The 18,684-nt window shown below is 40.4% G+C and overlaps 1 protein-coding gene across 1 annotated transcript; it reads right to left on the bottom strand.

Annotated features, from left to right (window-relative positions):
- Window positions 1-3,091: 3,091 nt before the first annotated feature.
- pdk2a (pyruvate dehydrogenase kinase 2a) lies at window positions 3,092-11,900 on the bottom strand. Its single transcript, XM_035908828.2, has 11 exons — window positions 11,675-11,900; window positions 10,932-11,073; window positions 10,337-10,408; window positions 10,014-10,198; window positions 8,509-8,598; window positions 8,344-8,421; window positions 7,816-7,892; window positions 7,628-7,726; window positions 5,073-5,183; window positions 4,628-4,741; window positions 3,092-4,433 (listed from the first exon to the last, which is right to left on the bottom strand). Exons 1-11 carry the CDS (start codon window positions 11,790-11,792, stop codon window positions 4,290-4,292), a joined length of 1,230 nt encoding a protein of 409 aa, XP_035764721.2. The 5' UTR covers window positions 11,793-11,900; the 3' UTR covers window positions 3,092-4,289.
- Window positions 11,901-18,684: the final 6,784 nt, after the last annotated feature.

Below are 18,684 nucleotides of genomic sequence, written 5' to 3' on the forward strand. Positions count from 1 at the left end.
GGTTGTAAATCGTGTTTTTAAAAAGTAACTAAGTAATTAATTACTTTTGAAAATAAGTAATCAGTAAAGTAACTGGATTACCTTTTTGGGGAAGTAATCAGTAATTAGTTACTGATTACTTTTTTCAAGTAACTTGACCAACACTGGCTGCCACCGATACTTCGACACTGCAGGTCCGAGCAACAGTGGTCCTCCTGGGATTGAGGAAAACTCCACCTGCTGCTAGGACTGTCCAATTCTGGACTGGAAAATCAGCTTGAAAGAGGTGGTACCTTTGCTCTTGAAACACAAACAGGAACATAGCAACTGTTCACTCCTCCTTCTGTTCACTCATGTCCTGAGCATACCACGAGGCCAATTCTGTGCTATGACTCGCTGAAGTGTGTTTTTAGCTTTAGTTGTTTTTGTGAGAGCTTGGTTTGCGTTACCAGGTTCTCTGGGGCTAGTTAGCCAGGGCTATCCTTTGCTATCAATTTCTAAGCGCAGTCAATGGGTTTGGGGGTTTCAGAATCTCGTCTCTGCTTTTTGCAGATGATGTGGTTCTGTTGGCTTCAGTGATCAATGACCTGGGGCAGCTTGCACTAGAACACTTTTCATCCAGGTGTGGATCAGTCTGGATTAGAATTTGCACCTCCAAATCTGGTTCTCAGCCTGAAAAGGCTGGATCGTCCACTCTGGGTCAGGTACAACTTTCCATGGAGAGTTTAAGCATCTTGGGGTTGCTTCCTAAGTTAGCGGAGAGAGGAATGGGAGACTAACAGCCAGACCGGTCTGTTGTGATGAAGTGAGAGCTGAGTGTAAAAGTGAAGCTGTGAGGTCTGCGTTTCTGCTCACGAGCTCTGAGTAGTGATTGAAAGAATGAGACTTGCAGATGCAAGCAGCGGAAATGAGTTTCCTCCAAAGGGTGTCTGTACTCAGCCTTAGAGAGGTGAGGAACTGAGCTGCTACTCCTCCACATCAAAAGGAGCCAGCTGAGGTGTTTCAGGCATGTAATGAGTGCCAATCGAGCCCATGCTGGAAGAGATTACATCTCTGGGATGGATATTTATTTATTTATTTAGATTACTTTATACAGGGGGTGAAAATTACCCTGATTGGTTTCATCATATAAATACAACACAAGTAATGTTTACTTAAAATTACTGATAATTAAGTGATAGCACAATCACAGGATAATAAATATGCTTGTAAGTGGTAATGTTGATTAAGTTGTATTAATGAAAAGTTTAATTTTTTGTTTCTATAAATATGACCACCAGTGTTGGTCAAGTTACTTGAAAAAAGTAATCAGTAACTAATTACTGATTACTTCCCCCAAAAAGTAATCCCATTACTTTACTGATTACTCATTTTCAAAAGTAATTAATTACTTAGTTACTTTTTAAAAACACGATTTACAACCTGAATAGGTGATAAAGCGATAGATCTTTCAGCCCAATTCTACTTTTTCTGCATAATCCATCATACAAAATGTAATCAAATGGAAAAGTCTCTTTTTTAAACTTGTTTTATCAGTTTTAATCTTTTAACTTTATGCATCAAGTAAAAATTTAATTATATGCAACATTCTCTGACTTGAAGAAATTAGTTTAACATTTAAACCTATTTTCTGCACATTCCAGCACATAAAATAATACATTTTGTGTGTGTTTACACTCACTCTTTCAAACAGATGCAAGTAAAACACAGCAGAAAATAAATAAAGTCAAAGACTAGCGGTCCTGTTGCTCTATTTTCACCTGTAAAGCAGGAGTGGTGTAGGCGGAGGTTTACCCTGGTGCAGGTGTGCCGCGGTCAGTGGAAGAATCCGCGAGTTTCTCTGTGAGTTTCCCATTACGTCGTAGCGCACTGGGTGTTTGTTTAGGGTTTTTTTTTTCGGTGTAAAAAGATGTTTTCTTCCCACGCACAACAGACACTAATGTTTTTGTCACTTTTTATGGAATCAAACTCAAAGTAAGGTCAGTACTTCCACGCTTTAAACGCTGCACGCTCATACTCTCTCCCGCACTCGATATATGATCCATTGTTGATCTGCACACAGCTGTTGTCACAAATGTCGCACTCGCTTACGTCATTGTCATGAGACACTCTCGCAAAAAAAACACGGTTTTAGTAACGCAGTAACGCAGCGTTACTACGGGAAAGTAACGGTAATCTAATTACCATTTTTGCAATAGTAATCCCTTACTTTACTCGTTACTTGAAAAAAGTAATCAGATTACAGTAACGCATTACTGCCCATCTCTGATGACCACTGACCTTCGTGGTCACTCAAATTAAAACACATACAAGATTTGTATGAATTTTAAAATCCAACATTGCCTCATCGAGTTATCGCATTCACAAGCTTGGATGTCCATGCTGCCCCATCAGCCTTTTACAGCTAAGGGGTAAAAAAGTCAGTATTTGACTCTAGAATTTAGAACAAGCATCTCTAAGTGACCTTTAAAGCACAGCCATTACTGAACATGTTAAATGTAAACTGCCTCTCACCCTCTTGAAAAAGGAAGCGAGCAGAAGCCAGCTATTATTAGAACTCCCTTTAGGCTTTTATCCTTTGGCTGCATGAGTCTCACACTCCCCACATATCCAGCAACCACAAGCCCACGTCTTAGTCCGTTTACTCGAACATGACCTCTGTCTTATTGGGCTCTGAGCCGAGAGCTACTAAACCAGTGTGTTCCTTCTTGTCACTTCCCGGCAAAATAGTGGTGTAACTCTTTACCCTGAGGCAGTGAAAGCAGCTGAGTGGAAATAACTAGACGTAAAGTCCTGATCGGTCACGTACGCGGTGAGATTTCTGTGGCGCATGAGGGTCACATGGTGGAATGTATACAGGGTAGAGTTACTGAACTTGACCTCATCTCCACCGTGTCTCCTCTATGGAGGAGACACGGTGACACCGGGCGGCAAAACTCTCTCTGCTTTGTTTCTTTCCCTAATCACTTCTCCTTTCATCCCCCACAGCTGTAATCAGCTGCACCATAGGGACCATCCACTGATTGATATAATCACTTCTGTACGCTTAATTAACCGACTGCAGATGACATTAAAATAAAAGAAAATAAAAAATAGAACAGAAGAGTAACACTTTAAACTGTTTGCTTTTTTATTGTCATTTGGATCGCATTTACAGTATTTACAATATTTTCAGCTGCAAAAAAGTGTAGCTATAAAAATAATTCTGTACATACTGTATGATTAAGATGGATTTAAATCATTAAAAAAAAAAACCCCAAAACAAAACATAACTGTTCATATGCAACAGGGCGTTTTGTTCTCGTATGGCACATTACAACAAAACATCTGCCCCTGCCTTGTTGGATCAAGGCGGTAGAGAGTTTAAACACGACATCCGATGAAGTTTAATAACATTTGCCTCCATTGAACTGTCAAAAAGCATTAAACCACCCACCAAGGCAGGCAAACGCTACTGTAGCTTACTGTTGTACGTCAGAGAGAACTGCGTGTCCTGTAGATTATATCATATACTGCTCTTTTCACTGCAATTAATGCAAAACAACACCCAGAAAGAGAGTGGATTACATTCAGCCTGGTCCACAAAAAACTGATGTTAGTGGGAATACTGCGATTACATTTTTTTTAAAAATGCATGCACAAAACTTGCTCAGAGTCAAACATTTGTTCAAATTTACACACGAAACAGCATTACAGTACAGCAGAAATGTAACAATGTGCAACACCAGTATTAGTTTAAATACTTCAAGTATTCGAATAAAGTGATCCTTTGGGTGAAACTGCTGTGATAAGGCTGAACAACAGGCGCTTCCTGTTAACTGAACACCTCCACATGTCCCTTATTAAACAGCTGTAAAAACTTTTAATAGAAATAAAAGTCTTCAACAGCATTACTGTATGAAATCAATCATAATCTACGTTTTTAAAATCACCCGCAACATGCTGCATTATCCCCGCCCGCCCGTCTCCTCCTCTAGGACGTCACCTCACACTCCCGACCAATACTGAGTGTAGTTCAGCAACACTGGAGCGACTTCACCAAAGTCTGAGAGGCGATTGTAATGCATTTCCTGTTAGTAGCCATTTCTGATGTGTGCACTTTCTCATGAAAAGGATAACGGATGCAGAAAGCATTAACGAGCTACTGCTAAAAAACAGGCTGAAATTAAAAAGGCTACTTAAGTCTGCTCTAGTGAGAGGATTCTCAGAGTGAAAAAAAAACAAAGTCTGGTTCCCATCTTGTTGGCAGAAGATGACACGGATATGAAGACGTATTCTGGAGGCTTCATTGTACTGCCCAGAAGAGGTTTTCACTTGGTCACCTTATAGCTGCTCAGATCTAGGGGCTCTTTGCTGGGTACACACCAGTCGTCAGCCTCTTGGCTCATTTTGTAGTTCTTCAGAGCAGTTTTGTTGTACACTGGCAGCCTTTCGATGGAGTCTGTGGACAGCGCCTGGAGGGACAAGACGACAGGATGTAATTACAAATGGCCTGTCTTACCTACACCAGTTCCACAGGTCTGCAGAGTCGGTTTCGTGTTTAACAAAAGGCATGGCACAGGGAAGCTTCTATTTGTTATGCGCTCCAGACTTTCAAACTGCCGGCTTCTTGTCACAGTTTCATGCATGATCACCCTGCCTGGCTCACCTTCAAGTAGATGACAGCGTCTGTGCCGTAGCCCTCCATGGAGTAGAGCTGCAAGTCCCCCTGGAAGTACTTGGCGTAGAGACGAGAAATGGGCAAACCGTAGCCGAAGCCAGCCTGTACAGAGAGACGAGGGAGATCAAGGGTTTAGGAAGGCTTTGTTCTGTCAAACTGCAAGCAGCACTGCTCATCCATGGAACAAACAGATCTTTTGTCAAGTTTGTATTGTGACTGAAGGTCAATGGCTTTTTCAGAAAAACAACAATATTAGTCCAGTGCTTCAAACTTTAAATGACTAAGTAAGGAATAAAACGCTTGGAGGCTATAAAGAAAGGCAACCAAAGAGAATGTGGAGCTCATAACGGCACCCTTTAGACCTGCTGAATAAACAGTTTGTGTTTGTGCAAAGCTGTTAATGATCGACTCCTTTGGCTTTACTTTTACTTACCAGTGGAGGCCGTTTCTCGTCTCCTATTTGTGGAGCCGGAGCAGTAGAGTACATGTAGCTGAAAAGGTTCTCAATCCTACGAAATGGGACACCGCCACCCTTGTCGCTCACCTACAGCACAGCACGGGCAGGGGGTAAAAATAGAGAATGATGTGAGGTGCTTGGACAGAGCTGAAGAGAGACGGGCCTGCCTGTCACGAACACTCGGCTTCAATATAAGGGTGGAAGCCGAGTGGCTTATGTTTGAGTACATACTGTCATGACAAAGGTGTGGTGCAAGAGGGGGGGTGGCCTGTATTTGTCAGAGGCTGCTGCTGGTACTGAAGGTGGAAAGCATAAATAAGACGAGTCTAATTTCAAGTGCAGATACTGCCATTTAATTCACAAACTGTTAAAGACCAATAAGTTTTTGTTTATTATATTATGTCACTTATACTCAAGCTAGTCGGGCACAAGAAGCCTCGACAGTGTTTTGTTGACACATGGGCATAAAGTCAAGATTTACAGGCTCTGTGAGTATGAATGCACACAGCCCATGGTGCTAATCTTATCAGAGCTTAGTAGCTCTGCGTGCCAGTAGGCACTGTGCTTAATTGAGGGTGAAGTCATTACATAACATGTTTAGAGAAAGCGCTGGGTGGACATGACAAAAGGAGAGGTAAGTTTAGCTTTGAAGTCAGACGCACGCTTTGTACCGTGTGGGATATCCCTGTATTATTAATGCAATAAATACTAAATGGGTGCAATGACAGCAATAAACAGGATCAGTGTGGTGAAATAATTTTGCCTTTACAAGCTTCATTAACCTTGCTTTATATGTGTGCTTGTTCACAAAAATAAAAACACACCTACGCTCCTGTTGACTCCTACAGGCAATTTAAACCCTTTAATCCAGCTGCTGTTAATATGTTAGAACACTATGGGAGGAAACTCCTTGAAGTAACCTGCATGAATGCATGTAGAACAAGACCAAGTTCACACCAAGGATGAGGTTTGATCTTTCGGTTTCCCACCACATTAAGGATGTTATCTGAATCCAGAGTCAGGCTGAACACAGGTTCATATGCTGTGCAGACTTGAGCACTTTTTAATCAGTTAATTTTGAGGTACTATTAAAAATTTCTGGATTTACCAAATATACCCATAAAATCGGTCCAATTTATGCACCCCTGAAATCACACCATTTTACCCCCCTAGTGCCAGTGATCCATTTAGATTATTTTGATCTGAGGTGCCCAATTTTGGGGATCATGGGTGCCGAGACGCCTGCTTTTGCTTGCACCTAAATGATACAGTGTATTCTCCAAAAGTTTGGCATGTGGTTGCTAAAAGTTGCTGGAAGTTGCGAAATCAATCACTAAAACCACATTTATACAGGCATAGACTCCAGTCAGGGCTATATGCTGCTGTATCAAAAACATCCTTGTACTGCTTTGGTTCCTACCAGACTGCCCCAGTCACCAGTAGTTCACCTGGAAGACGTCCATTTGTCGACACAAACTTAAAAACAACTCGCCATGATGCAGTGAAACAAACCAGAAATGGAGATTACTTTTACTTTGAAGGCAAACCGCTGCAACCAAAACATTTCAAAAGGTGCAACTTTTGAAGTTTTGTGTTGCACGTTTTCAAGCTTCACTGCAGCTCAGAACGTAAATGGTGAGTGTTTGCAAAAACGTTGACATCAATCTGATGCACGCTCAATCATCCAACCCTGAAAACTAGACTGAAACTAGCACTACTGACTAACAATGGGCTGTGAGGTGAGTTTCTTCATCATTGATATGCAAATTTGCATGCCTTTAGATCAATGACAATGAGTACCATTTTAACCAAACTTCTCTGTGAGTGGTACTCATGACCCAATGACAATTGATCAATGGTCATGAAAATTTGCATATTAATGATCAGGAAGTGACCCCACAGCCCATTGTTAGTCAGTAGTGCTAGTTTCAGTCTAGTTTTCAGGGTTGGATGATTGAGCGTGCATCAGATTGATGTCAACGTTTTTGCAAACACTCGCCATTTACGTTCTGAGCTGCAGTGAAGCTTGAAAACGTGCAACACAAAACTTCTGAGTAAAAGTTGCACCTTTTGAAATGTTTTGGTTGCAGCGGTTTGCCTTCAAAGTAAAAGTAATCTCCATTTCTGGTACCATTGTCATGGCACTTGTTTCAGTCATCACGCAAATGTGTTGTTTATAAGGTTGGGGAAACATTTCTCCCATTGAAAACGCTACGTCCAGATGAACAGAATCAACTTTTGGGGCAATCATAAGGAGGCCAAACGCTGGTCAGCTGGTTGGGGAATGCACTTTTTACCTCTAGAAATCAGAAGTTGCTATAGGGTTGCCAATGGGTCTCCAGGTGTGGGTGACTGAGGCCTGGTGTTTTAAATAGGATTTTTTTTAAATTTATTTTTCTTATTATTTCTTTTTAAACTCAGAGCAATCTCCAGAATCGAGCAACTGACAACCCCTCTACATGGAGGAAAATTGGAGTTCAGGATGAACTGTCCCTTTAATGTTTGTTTGTTTTTTAAAGATTGCAACTCACCTTAATCGTCAAATCTTCATCCCCAAGAGAGACCATGACTTTAATAGGTGGAAGGTTCCTGCTGCTCTCATGAGTCTCTATCGTGGCCCTCATAGCATTCTATAAATATTTAAGACAATAAAATAAATTTTCAAGACGTTCAGGAATATTGAGTCGAACATGCACATATTGAAAACTGGGTCTCCTACCTTGAAGAGCTCAAACAGCATGTGATAAAGGTGAGATGGCACATAAACAATCGTTACTGGATGATTTGTCTTCTTCACTGCACAGAAGGAAAAAAAAGAGAAGTATTTATTCCATCCACTTCATTTACAATTCATTATTCTAACCACTCATGGATGATTTCCATTAGTGGCAATTACTCTGCTTCACTCTGGTTTTACGCTTTGTGAGGAAGGAGAGGAAAAGGTCTGTGTGTCAATACTGCCTGATGTGGTCAGCTAGGCCCGCTTAGCCATCAAATCAGACTCTCTGCTATATTTAGAGCCCTCTCGGATCCATCATGCTCTCTTACATAAAACCACTCATACTGTGCATACATACTGGAGGCCCGGGGTCTATTTGAGCTTTACTGAAACCACTTCATTGCACTGCAATGCCTTTTACCCTTGAGGCTGTTTGCATGATTACCTTAAAGGATTTTTCACACCTGGGTAAATATAGCGCTAAAGGGTCAATATGGGCCGCAGGAATTCCTAAATTCTGTAACTTACGATTCATCTCCTGAAGTATCACATCAGGGGAACACAGGTAGTACTGATCACAAAGCATCTTGGCACTTCCCAAGGCATCTGTGAATATAAAGGGAGAGCATGTCACCGAAAACAAAAAAACAAAGGGACAAACAAAGTTCAGATTCAGCCATATTGTATATTTACCCTGGACTACATCTCCAACTTTACAGTGAGGATCAATGCTTCCAATGGTGTTTGGGTGAACCGGATTGGTGGTACCATCAAAAATCAGGGCTGTAGAAATAAGAAAACAGTGAATCTTCTGCAAACGGACCACTGAGATACACGTTTAACTAAAAACTACACAAATACACAGCTTGGTTTTGATGCAAAGATAATGAAGAAGTACAACTATTTTCTGTTGTTTTAATAGTGCTACTTATTAATACATATATTAGAAAAAAACTCAGAGGGTCATATTATGTTCATGCCAGCTCTATAATATAACTGTTATACTCTAGTAGATCAGCTTTGCATGATTCACAGCTCAAAATAATCCTTATTTATCTTATTATCAGCCTTAATTTAACCCCTCAGCCCATTTTTTATGAAACAAGCTTTATGGGTATATTATGTGTATCTGGGACACCCATATATCCCTTTTCGTTGACATCATAAAGACTCAAGAAGAGCTGAACTGTGTTGAACACAGTGATTACTTATAACATATGGTGCCCTCATTATTTGAAAGATTGGCTGTGTTTACTTTGATCATTTACCACCACAACAGTATATAAATGACAGAAAATAAAGAAAAACACGCATCAAGTCAGACACTTGGGAACACATGCTAAAAATACCACCGAGGAGCACAATATGCTGCTATAAGATGCAGAAACCTGCGTACGTGTTAAAAGTGTTTCTCAAGAAGAGTTGACAGTTAATAAAGCATAAATGCTTTCCTTTACGCAACAGTGATTTTGAAAATCTAAACTATCAGATCAGTGATATGCATCACCTGTCTTTGTTCCACATGGCTGATGATACCTCCACAAGCTCTCAATAACAAAACAGAAGTCTGAAGAGCATAGCATCATGCCAGAGCAACCATCTGCTGTTGACATGGGAGTGTTTTCAGCACTTGTCACAGGGACAACAGGCAAAAAGAAGGAAAATGGGGCGTATCAGTTGGAAAAGTGTAAAGCCATTCGTTTGATGTACTCTTTTGCCTAAAGCAGAAAAATGTGAGCAATTCTGTTTTCAGAATTCTGCTCAAAACGGGAGGCTTGCGGCACCAAATCCATCCATGTGATGACTCATCGGTACATTTACATCAGCTTGTAATTGTGCGATGAACGCTGCATCATATACAAGCACTGCAGTCGGTGCATCATTTCTTCTTTTCGGCGCCTAAGTTTGTGTGGAGCAAATTAAGACTGTAATTTGTTTAAAAGCCCACACAGAATGAAATGGTCAAAAGATTAAACACGGCAGAATCAAATTAGATTTTTATAAGCTTTTTCATAACCTGATCAGAAGAAAAGAAATTCTAGCATGTAAACAGTTTAAGCTAATTTCTAGCTGGCCATGCTCTTTATGTGATGATTCCCTGACGGCATTCAATGATATCCAACAACAACAACACACTGACAATAAAGGTACGGTGAATTAAAATAAATAAATAAATCAAAAATTCAAATGTTACTCACTGTGCTGGTTGATGAGCATCCGGATTGAGATGCGGCTCATGTAGAAGCGATCCAGAAAGTACTGGATGTTCTGGTTGGTGGCCACATCCTGGGGGAAGGCCTCTTTGTATTCTATGATACCCTGGGCCATGGTGGGCACCACATCATTGTGTCTGTTTCTGATGGTAACTAAGGCATCAACAAACCTGGGGAGGAATGACAAAGACATCCTGCATCAGGGGTTTGAGCAGTATCACATTGAAAGGGATGAAGGCACTTGGGAGAACACAAAGGTCATGTTTCATTACAAAACATGAAAACATCCATAAGAATGAGAAACTTACTCTTCAAGGACTTTGTGATCATCAGGATTCTTGTCCAGGAACTCAAGGAGCTCCATTAAACTCTGGACATACCTGAAAATATAAGTTAAAACATGTTAACATGTGCTGCAAAATACAAGAGAAACTGCTAAGTCCTCAATTTTTTAAGAAAAACTTTGTTTATGGCACATATACAGATCACAGTACACTCCTCATAAGGGAAACAGCAGAAACGGCAGCCTTGAAAACAACAGTCACGTGACATGTGAGGAGAAACTGGGGTAAAGTTCAACTCTAACGTCTCACACTCACCAGCGCAGCCCTAGTTGGAAGGAGTACAGCTTGGTCAGATAGGGGGCTTTGTAATTCTGAGCACGATTGGGGGGGGGACTGGCAATAAACAAGTCAACAGCTGTGACTGTGACTACACAGAAGATAAAAGCTGGCATCAAATATGCTTCGTAAAACACCAGAGGCTGACAGACACCAACTGTAATAAGCTGCTCTTTTGTTTTGGAAAATGTTTCTGCTGAATAAATACATTTAAAATATAAAAAGCAACTAAATACATTTGATTACTTGGATCATATTAATCAATAAACCCCATTCAACTTACCAGCCCTGCACCATTTTCACAGATGGAGTTGTGAGCAGTTTGTCAGGGAGCAAGTTAATCTCCTTCATGATATTTGAGAGCCTTACTGGAAGCTCCTGCCTCAGAAAAGCAAAGGACGTCTTTTCACAGGCATTAATGGAACCTGAATTGGGGACAAACAGATGTACTGACTAGATGATCCGGAGAAAAATACACATTCAGAAGTTTTTTTTAATGTCTTAAATGTTAGTAAGAAGGACTTTGTGCGAATTTGAGACATTTAGAGAAAGTTTTTTTTGAACTGCTGACTGGAATAAACAACTGTATACATAACGGTGGGTAATTTTTAACTAACTTTAATCCAACAAAATTAAAGTCAGATGGATTAAAAAACAACAACAGCGATAAATTAATATTCGCATGTAAACATCTGTGTCGACACTTGCAATCCCTTTGCACAAAACGTGTGATAGTCTGCACATCATAAAGTCTTTACTAGCAGTTCATAGTGGTGAGAAAATTTAAAACACATACTATAATGCACACAGTGACAGGCCCACGTCTGACGCAACACTAGCAAAAATGAGCACCGTGTTTCTGCAAACACTGCAGAGCCGTGCAAGCATGCATGGCCACGGGACATTTGGTCACGAAACGGTGGTACATCCGTGGTCACGTCTTCGCAGCTGACGCCACATAGGTCACGTAGCCCCCCATTGTTACATCACAAACCAGCAACAACATTAGCGAGGATCAATACTCACCGAAATCGAGAAACTGCTTCATGGAGAGGGGTGAAGGAGAGAATTTTGAGAAATGCTCGATGTGTTTCGGCGCGCTGGCCATGGCGGCGTTTTTCATAATAAACCGAACGAACTTCATTGTTGCTCTGTGAGGTCCCGAGTCTACTCAGAAACAGGTTCCAAAACTAAGCTACTCCGAACCACTGAAGGTGTTTTCATGCTGTAGTATGAAAACAAGGGAGGAAGCTGCGGACATGTAGGATTCTCCAGCCAATGGGAGAGTGGGAATTCTAATTTACTCTCCAGGCTGGCCAATCAGAAGAGGAGGAGGCGGGCCTTGTGAGTTTGGGTTCTTTCACTCTAGAAAACTCTTCAGAGGCCTCAACTTTCGAAATTCTTCCTAAATTCTTCCTCAGTTCCCCAAACTGAACTAATATATAAGTAAATTAACACGTTTATCAAGTAGTTCTAGTCATAAAAACGCTAACACAAACACGCAATACAAACACAATAAACAACAATAAACCACACCAAATCACAAGAATCACCAGTAGGAAGAACCACCATCTTTGTTTGGGGAACCCGGAGAAACTGGAGCTACACCAAAACCATAAATTGCGTAAAATTGAAACAAAACAACCAGCCTGTTCACTTTAAGGCCAATACATAAAAGGTGTGTTTAATGTCAATTTAAAACATTTAAAAAAAAACAAGACTTTATTTTGTATGAAAGCAGAAGTACATGTCTCAACATGTCTCCGGCTTTGCCTCCTGCTGCCATGCAACATACAAAAGTTAATTCAGATTCAGAAACTTAACTGAATCCCCGAGGGGCAATTGAGAGACTGACCCTGCCGACCATACATACAATACACAAACATCACAATGGGGAGACAGGTCAGGCTAGGTAGCTGGCCGGTCCAGCTACCTAACTTACAAAAGTTAAAACGTGAGCATAGTTAATGTAGTTTTGTTTTTTCATTTGGTTTCAACACAGATTCACCAATTTCCTTAATTACTATATTTATTTGCAGCTTACAATTAAGAAGTTCAGAACAGGTATTATGCTACAACTCAAGCACTCTCAGTAAACACGTGAGTCTGAATAGATATGTGCTGGATGTGTTGTTCTGACTAAAGCTAAAGCTGAGACTATAATAACATATTTTGTCATTTATCTTATTTGGGGTTTACATGTGCACAATATTCCTTGTTTAGTGTAATTCGTATTAACTAAAAGCCTTTTAGTTTAGTTTTACTTAGATATAATAACCTTCAGAACAAGAGCTGACGGTATATGTAGAACATGCAAAGACGCAAAAAAGCCCCATGTACCCAACCAAAATGCTCAAACCTTTATCAAGAGTATGCAGTACCCAAGTAGAAAATGACTCACTACAAGAGCTTACTTTGATCTGGTGTTATGTAATACATTACTAAGAATTAAAACATTACCCATAACTGTGTTGGTGCATTGGGTAAGTTTTTTTGACATTGTGATTACTGTAATAATTCATGGTTAGCGTTCACTAGTATAGGTTTAATGTAAGTGAGGTCAGAGGAAGTTGTGTGTTTGAAACTTAGCTGCCAGTTGGCTAAAAGTATGACAGGCGTGCAGTTCAACTCATCTGGTTTTCACACTTTCAACCTTCATTCAGGATTAAACTGGACTCAACTGCAAACATATTCAGTCTGGTTTGGGCAGCCCTGAACTTTCCCAGTGAATGTGACAAGGCAGCTATCCAACATGTTCTGATCAGACATTAAATATTTAAACTGCTGGTACAAAGTTTGTGTGATCATGCCTGCAAATACCACAGACTGAGCTGGTGTCATGCACTCTCTTCTTTCAGCAAACTAAAATTCCTTTAGTGATTTTTAAGGTAAGGCCTGTTTCCCAGCTCTCAAAGATATTGGATTGGACATAGGTCAGAGCCCCACATGAAATCTATTTCAACACTGGTTTTCACCCATCAAGCTGAAAAGCATTTCTGTCAGGACTGCTAAAGCACAAATAACTTGCCTTCCCATTTCCATCTTCAGTAATTTGTTTTTAGCTCTATGGCTCTGTTCTGGGACCTTCACCATCTATGTGCATAGAGCCACCAGCTACTTTATTAGGTATACTTCAGCTGCTCATTAATGCAAATATCTAATGGGACAATCACATTGCAGCAAGTCTGCATTTAGGGATGCAGACATGGTCAAGATGACCTGCTAAAGTAAAAGACAAGCATCAGAATGGGGAAGAACGGTGATTTAAGTAACTTTGAATGCAGTGTGGTTGCTGGTGCCAGAAGTGCGAGTTTAATGACTCTGTTACAAAAAAGATATCCAGAGAGAGCACAACACATAAAACATTGAAGCAAATGGGGTATAGGAGGAGAAGACGGCTCTGGTTTCCATTCCTGTGAGATAAGAACAGAAAACTGGGGATACAAATTGTACAGGCTCACCAAAAGTGGACCACAGAAGATTGGAAAAGCATTGCATGACGTGATAAGTGTTGACTTCTGCTGTGACATTCAGATAGTAGGACCAGAATTTTGCATGAACGACATGAAAGCATGGTTGCATCCTGCTTTGCATCAACGTTGCCTGAGTATTGTTGCTGACCATCTCCATCCCTTTTAAAGCACAGTGTACACATCTTTTGATGGGCTGCTTCCAGCAATGACAGCAGATATGACGTTAGGTCAGAAACAGCCTGAAAGCATGATTTGGGCTGGCAGTGGGTTGCAAAGCCGCTTGCAGATGAGTAGCAACTGTGGGAATAGGCTAAATTGGTTTAAAAACCTGCCAATGGTGTAGGTCATGTAGAAGAGTGTCAAGTAAGCCACCAGATGTTGCAGACTACAACTGAGTTTGACATCGTTTGATTCAATACTGTGCTTTCTTAACAAATCTGGCTTTGTGGATTATGACAAATAAAGAAGCTGTTGCTTTAAAGCTGATATATACATTTTGCTACAATTAGCTGTATTTTATTAGGTATACACAATCAAGAATTATTAACTTCGTACTGTAAAGCACCTATGATTTGCAGTCAGTAAACAGGTGTTGCCATTTCAAAGTCCTTACATAGTAACCTCCACCTCATTCTTCATTTCAATGATAACATAATCAGACACACTCTGCTCCTTGTTTAGTTCCTCCAGTCCGAGTGAACAGGAGCACACTCTCTGTGAATGATTCTCTGGAAGCTTGCCACACATGGTTTTGAAAAGAAGTGCCTTCGTCAGGGAACACAGTGTCCCAGTCAAATCTCCCATTACATAAGCGACGGCTGTGTCGGTACAGTTGGGATTGTCCTCATAATGCCAGCGTGTCCTGCCCCTCAATCAAAACATTAGAGTTTACACAGTATGTGCAAAGAGAAAAAAACAACAACAACAGCCTAAAGCAGTATTCCAGGGAAATAACAGACATCACCACCACAAAATATCACGACACATATCACCTTTTTTTTTTTTTTTTTTTTATCAGGTCCCAGTACATGATAATAAGCTGATCCCTGGTAGACATCATCAAAACAACCATTAGTCATATTGTCAAGTGGCAGGTTGTTTATTGCACCATATCAGCTACATTTGTGCTCTAACAAGATTTGATCTTGCTTCATTTTAAGGTATTTCGAGCAGCTGTGATAGATGAATCTGTGAGTTTATGCCTTGCATTGGAATACTTTGAAATGATTAGCACTTTTCCTGTAAGACTTTAAAACTTGCCAGTCAGAAGAAGATTTGCTGTCCTTGAAAATGTTTCATTTGAAAGGGAGAGTACAAGAAGCCAACAATGTAACAGCCAGCCACATATTTCTGCTATGAACAAGCCAAGAGTAAAAAACCTTTTCTGTATTTTCATGCATTATTTGGTCAATTTCATGTATGCTCGTGTTTTGTATTTCACTTCAGGCTAATGTCAAAACTAGGATTTCTAAAGGCTGCAGTCAGTGATGTGTCTAATCATCCTCATTCGAAGCACACCCGAGGGACGCTTGATTTGCACTTCTATTCCCTGATGATTTTGTTAATTTTATTTCAAGGGACACATTTAAGCTTTGCAGCAGTAACCTGTGAAATTTCTTCAATCTTTTTTCCCAAAGTAACGTGCATGCATTATTGTTTTGCATGCAATGCAATTTCCTGTTGTTGAGAATCAGACAGTCGTGTGAGAACGGCGACATATTTACTGTTTTTGATGTGATGGTTAGATTTGGGTGCCCCTCTTTCCTCTGCTTCAGTCATTTAAAGAATAACATATTTGTTCAAGTATTAAATGGTAAATGGCCTGTATTTGTATAGCGCTTTACTAGTCCCTAAGGACCCCAAAGCGCTTTACACATCCAGTCATCCACCCACACATTCACACACTGGTGATGGCAAGCTACATTGTAGCCACAGCCACCCTGGGGCGCACTGACAGAGGCCAGGCTGCCGGACACTGGTGCCACCGGGCCCTCTGACCACCACCAGTAGGCAACGGGTGAAGTATCTTGCCCAAGGACACAACGACCGAGACTGTCTAAGCCGGGGCTCGAACCGGCAACCTTCCGATTACAAGGCGAACTCCCAACTCTTGAGCCACGATCGCTAAGCTAAGCTCTTAGCTAGCTAAGCTAAGCTAAGCAGCTAAGCTCTTAGCTAGCTAAGCTAAGCAGCTAAGCCCAACTCTTGAGCCACGATTGCCCATATTACTCCAGTAAGGTTCAATTTCGACTTAGTTTAGATGCCTTTGTTGTTTTTGATCTGTCAGTCAGCTTCATTAACGTAGTTGAGATATATACATGTTCAGTAAAAATCATCCCATATTTGTGAAATATGTTTTTAACATGCATAAAGATATGCGGCACAAATTGCGCAGATATAGGTCGTGCACATTTAAGTGCGTTACTTCTCCAAACAAAAGACACGAACGTCACCTGATTTCAAAAAGAGCTGTCACGTTGTGACTTGGGACACCCGACGCTCACATGAGAGGCAAGCAAACACAAGAACACAGAAAAATAATCATGTCTTGTGTTGACTCAGCAGAATAAAAATGAGCACTGAAAAAAAAATGAAGGTACAAAGAATAAGAAACTGAATTATTTTGCCATTTTTAACTGGTTCTAGTCCAATTTTGTATTGTTTAAGAAACATCCAGCATATATTAAGACATAAAAGATTCAAATCGATTCATCAAAATTAATCAGAATGCAATTAAGTGTCTGAAGGTTTTAATTTCCTGGGGCGGGAAGAAAAAATAAAATGTATTAGTGCTGACATATCCATCTGCTCTTTAGTGCAAACCCTTGGTTAATCTTTACTCCATGACGCACCATTTTACTCTTTAAGCCAACTTTCTTCTGACTGGCTAACTCTCACAAACAGAAGGTTTTGACAACAGGTGGACGAGGCAGATACGTCTGCCTGAGATGCTCATTTTCAGGATTCCTGCTGTTTTTTGACATCAACCAAGACTTAAAAAAACCTGAAACTGTGCAAAAAGCTTGTTTAGCTCTGTCTGCAGCCTGGAATTTTGGCTGTCAGGGATTACTTCTAGACAGAACATGTTAGAAGGAGTTTTTCTACGACAGCATCATTATAAAGTTATATAATTTGGCTCACTGACACAAGATTTTGCATCACACTTTACAAAAAACAATTCCACTTTGTTTCAGTGGGAAAATGTTTGGGAAAAGACAGCAATGTTATTGGATCAATACTGGGGATGAGCATATCCTGGCATCTGAACTGGTCCTGGGAGGGAAAAAGTAGAGTGAGAACATTTGACTGTGGCTTATCACTGCCAATACAAATGGCAAGAGAAGCATTTTATGAACCTGTGAGAGATCAGGACAACCTTGTTTAAAATTGGCCCTCGAGACACAACTATTGGAACGTGCTTAACTGGTCAGGGGGCTTATGGGAGTAGTTGTTGACTACCCCCAGTACTTTTCCGCTCTCCGTCAGCTTACATTCCTTCCAGTAGTCAGCTCCTATTCCCCACTGTCAACAAACAGCTGGGCATATCAGCCATAAATGTCTGTGCATTCTGTCAGTGCCATATTGGTGGAAGGGTGAGCAACTGGATGACAACAACAACTCCAGTGGAAATTTCCCCTCTCACTGTAGGGCAGGGGTGAGCTGTCGAGGGCTCATTAGGCAGACGTGGATTTAAATGCAAATAATTACCCTTTCCTACCAAAAAACTGACCCCGAATAAAGTTTAAGCTATCTCCATTGTAACACATTCATGATCACAACCTGTAAAAGACCAGAAGGTTTTTAATAATTAATCAAGCCCATTGAATTTTTACAGTCTGTCTGACTAGTGTAATCATTACAACATTCACACTGTATTTAGTCCCTATTCACAACACAAAGGATAGTGGGAGTGCTACGTGAATACAGATTAAAGATATTCTACTAATCAAGTCTATGAAAGGAGCCATTATAATCATTTTAAAGGAAGTACCGTCAGTGAACGATGAAGTAAGTAGAGAAGTGCAAATGAAAGACATAACCAGGGGGCTGCAGTGGACAATCTTTCAAAGGTTATAGCTTTGAGATCAAAGTCTCGCCATTATTTAAACTAAATTCAGAGCTTCAGGATCTTCTTTTGAGCAATCTGGTCTAAATATTAGACTCTCACTCAAAACTGGGACCATAACTATGTTTTAAAAAGTCTTTTTACTTCAAATTTAAACAGAAATGTAAATGCAGAGCAAAATGGGAGAGCTAATTACACCAATTTGTTGGCTTTAACCCTGTAAAACCAAGTGAATCCTATTTTATACATTAGTTTTTGTGGCCTTTACATCATCACTGTGATTTTTTGATGTATACAATGTGACACATGAAGCGCTACCACGAGCAATAATTTCACAGTGCAGAGAAAATTCGACAAATGAAAACTCATATAGACATAATTTGTCAGAAGGTTCAATAAACACTCGCGTTTTGAGATTATTTGTTTTAATTGATTTTAGATTTCAGAAACTGCTGCCACCTAAGTCTGCTCTAAAGTAAGAAATGAGTGGCCTTCGG

Source organism: Neolamprologus brichardi, chromosome 8 (assembly GCF_056152115.1).
Source record: "Neolamprologus brichardi isolate AB-2024 chromosome 8, ASM5615211v1, whole genome shotgun sequence".
Classification (NCBI taxonomy): domain Eukaryota; kingdom Metazoa; phylum Chordata; class Actinopteri; order Cichliformes; family Cichlidae; genus Neolamprologus; species Neolamprologus brichardi.

Coding starts and splice junctions, on each gene's coding strand:
- pdk2a (XM_035908828.2), bottom strand. CDS start 11,792: ATGAAGTTCGTTCGGTTTATTATGAAAAACGCCGCCATGGCCAGCGCG. Junction 11,074..11,674: donor GAAGCAGTTTCTCGATTTCG/GTGAGTATTGAT, acceptor TCCCCAATTCAG/GTTCCATTAATGCCTGTGAA. Junction 8,599..10,013: donor GATGCTCATCAACCAGCACA/GTGAGTAACATT, acceptor TTATTTCTACAG/CCCTGATTTTTGATGGTACC.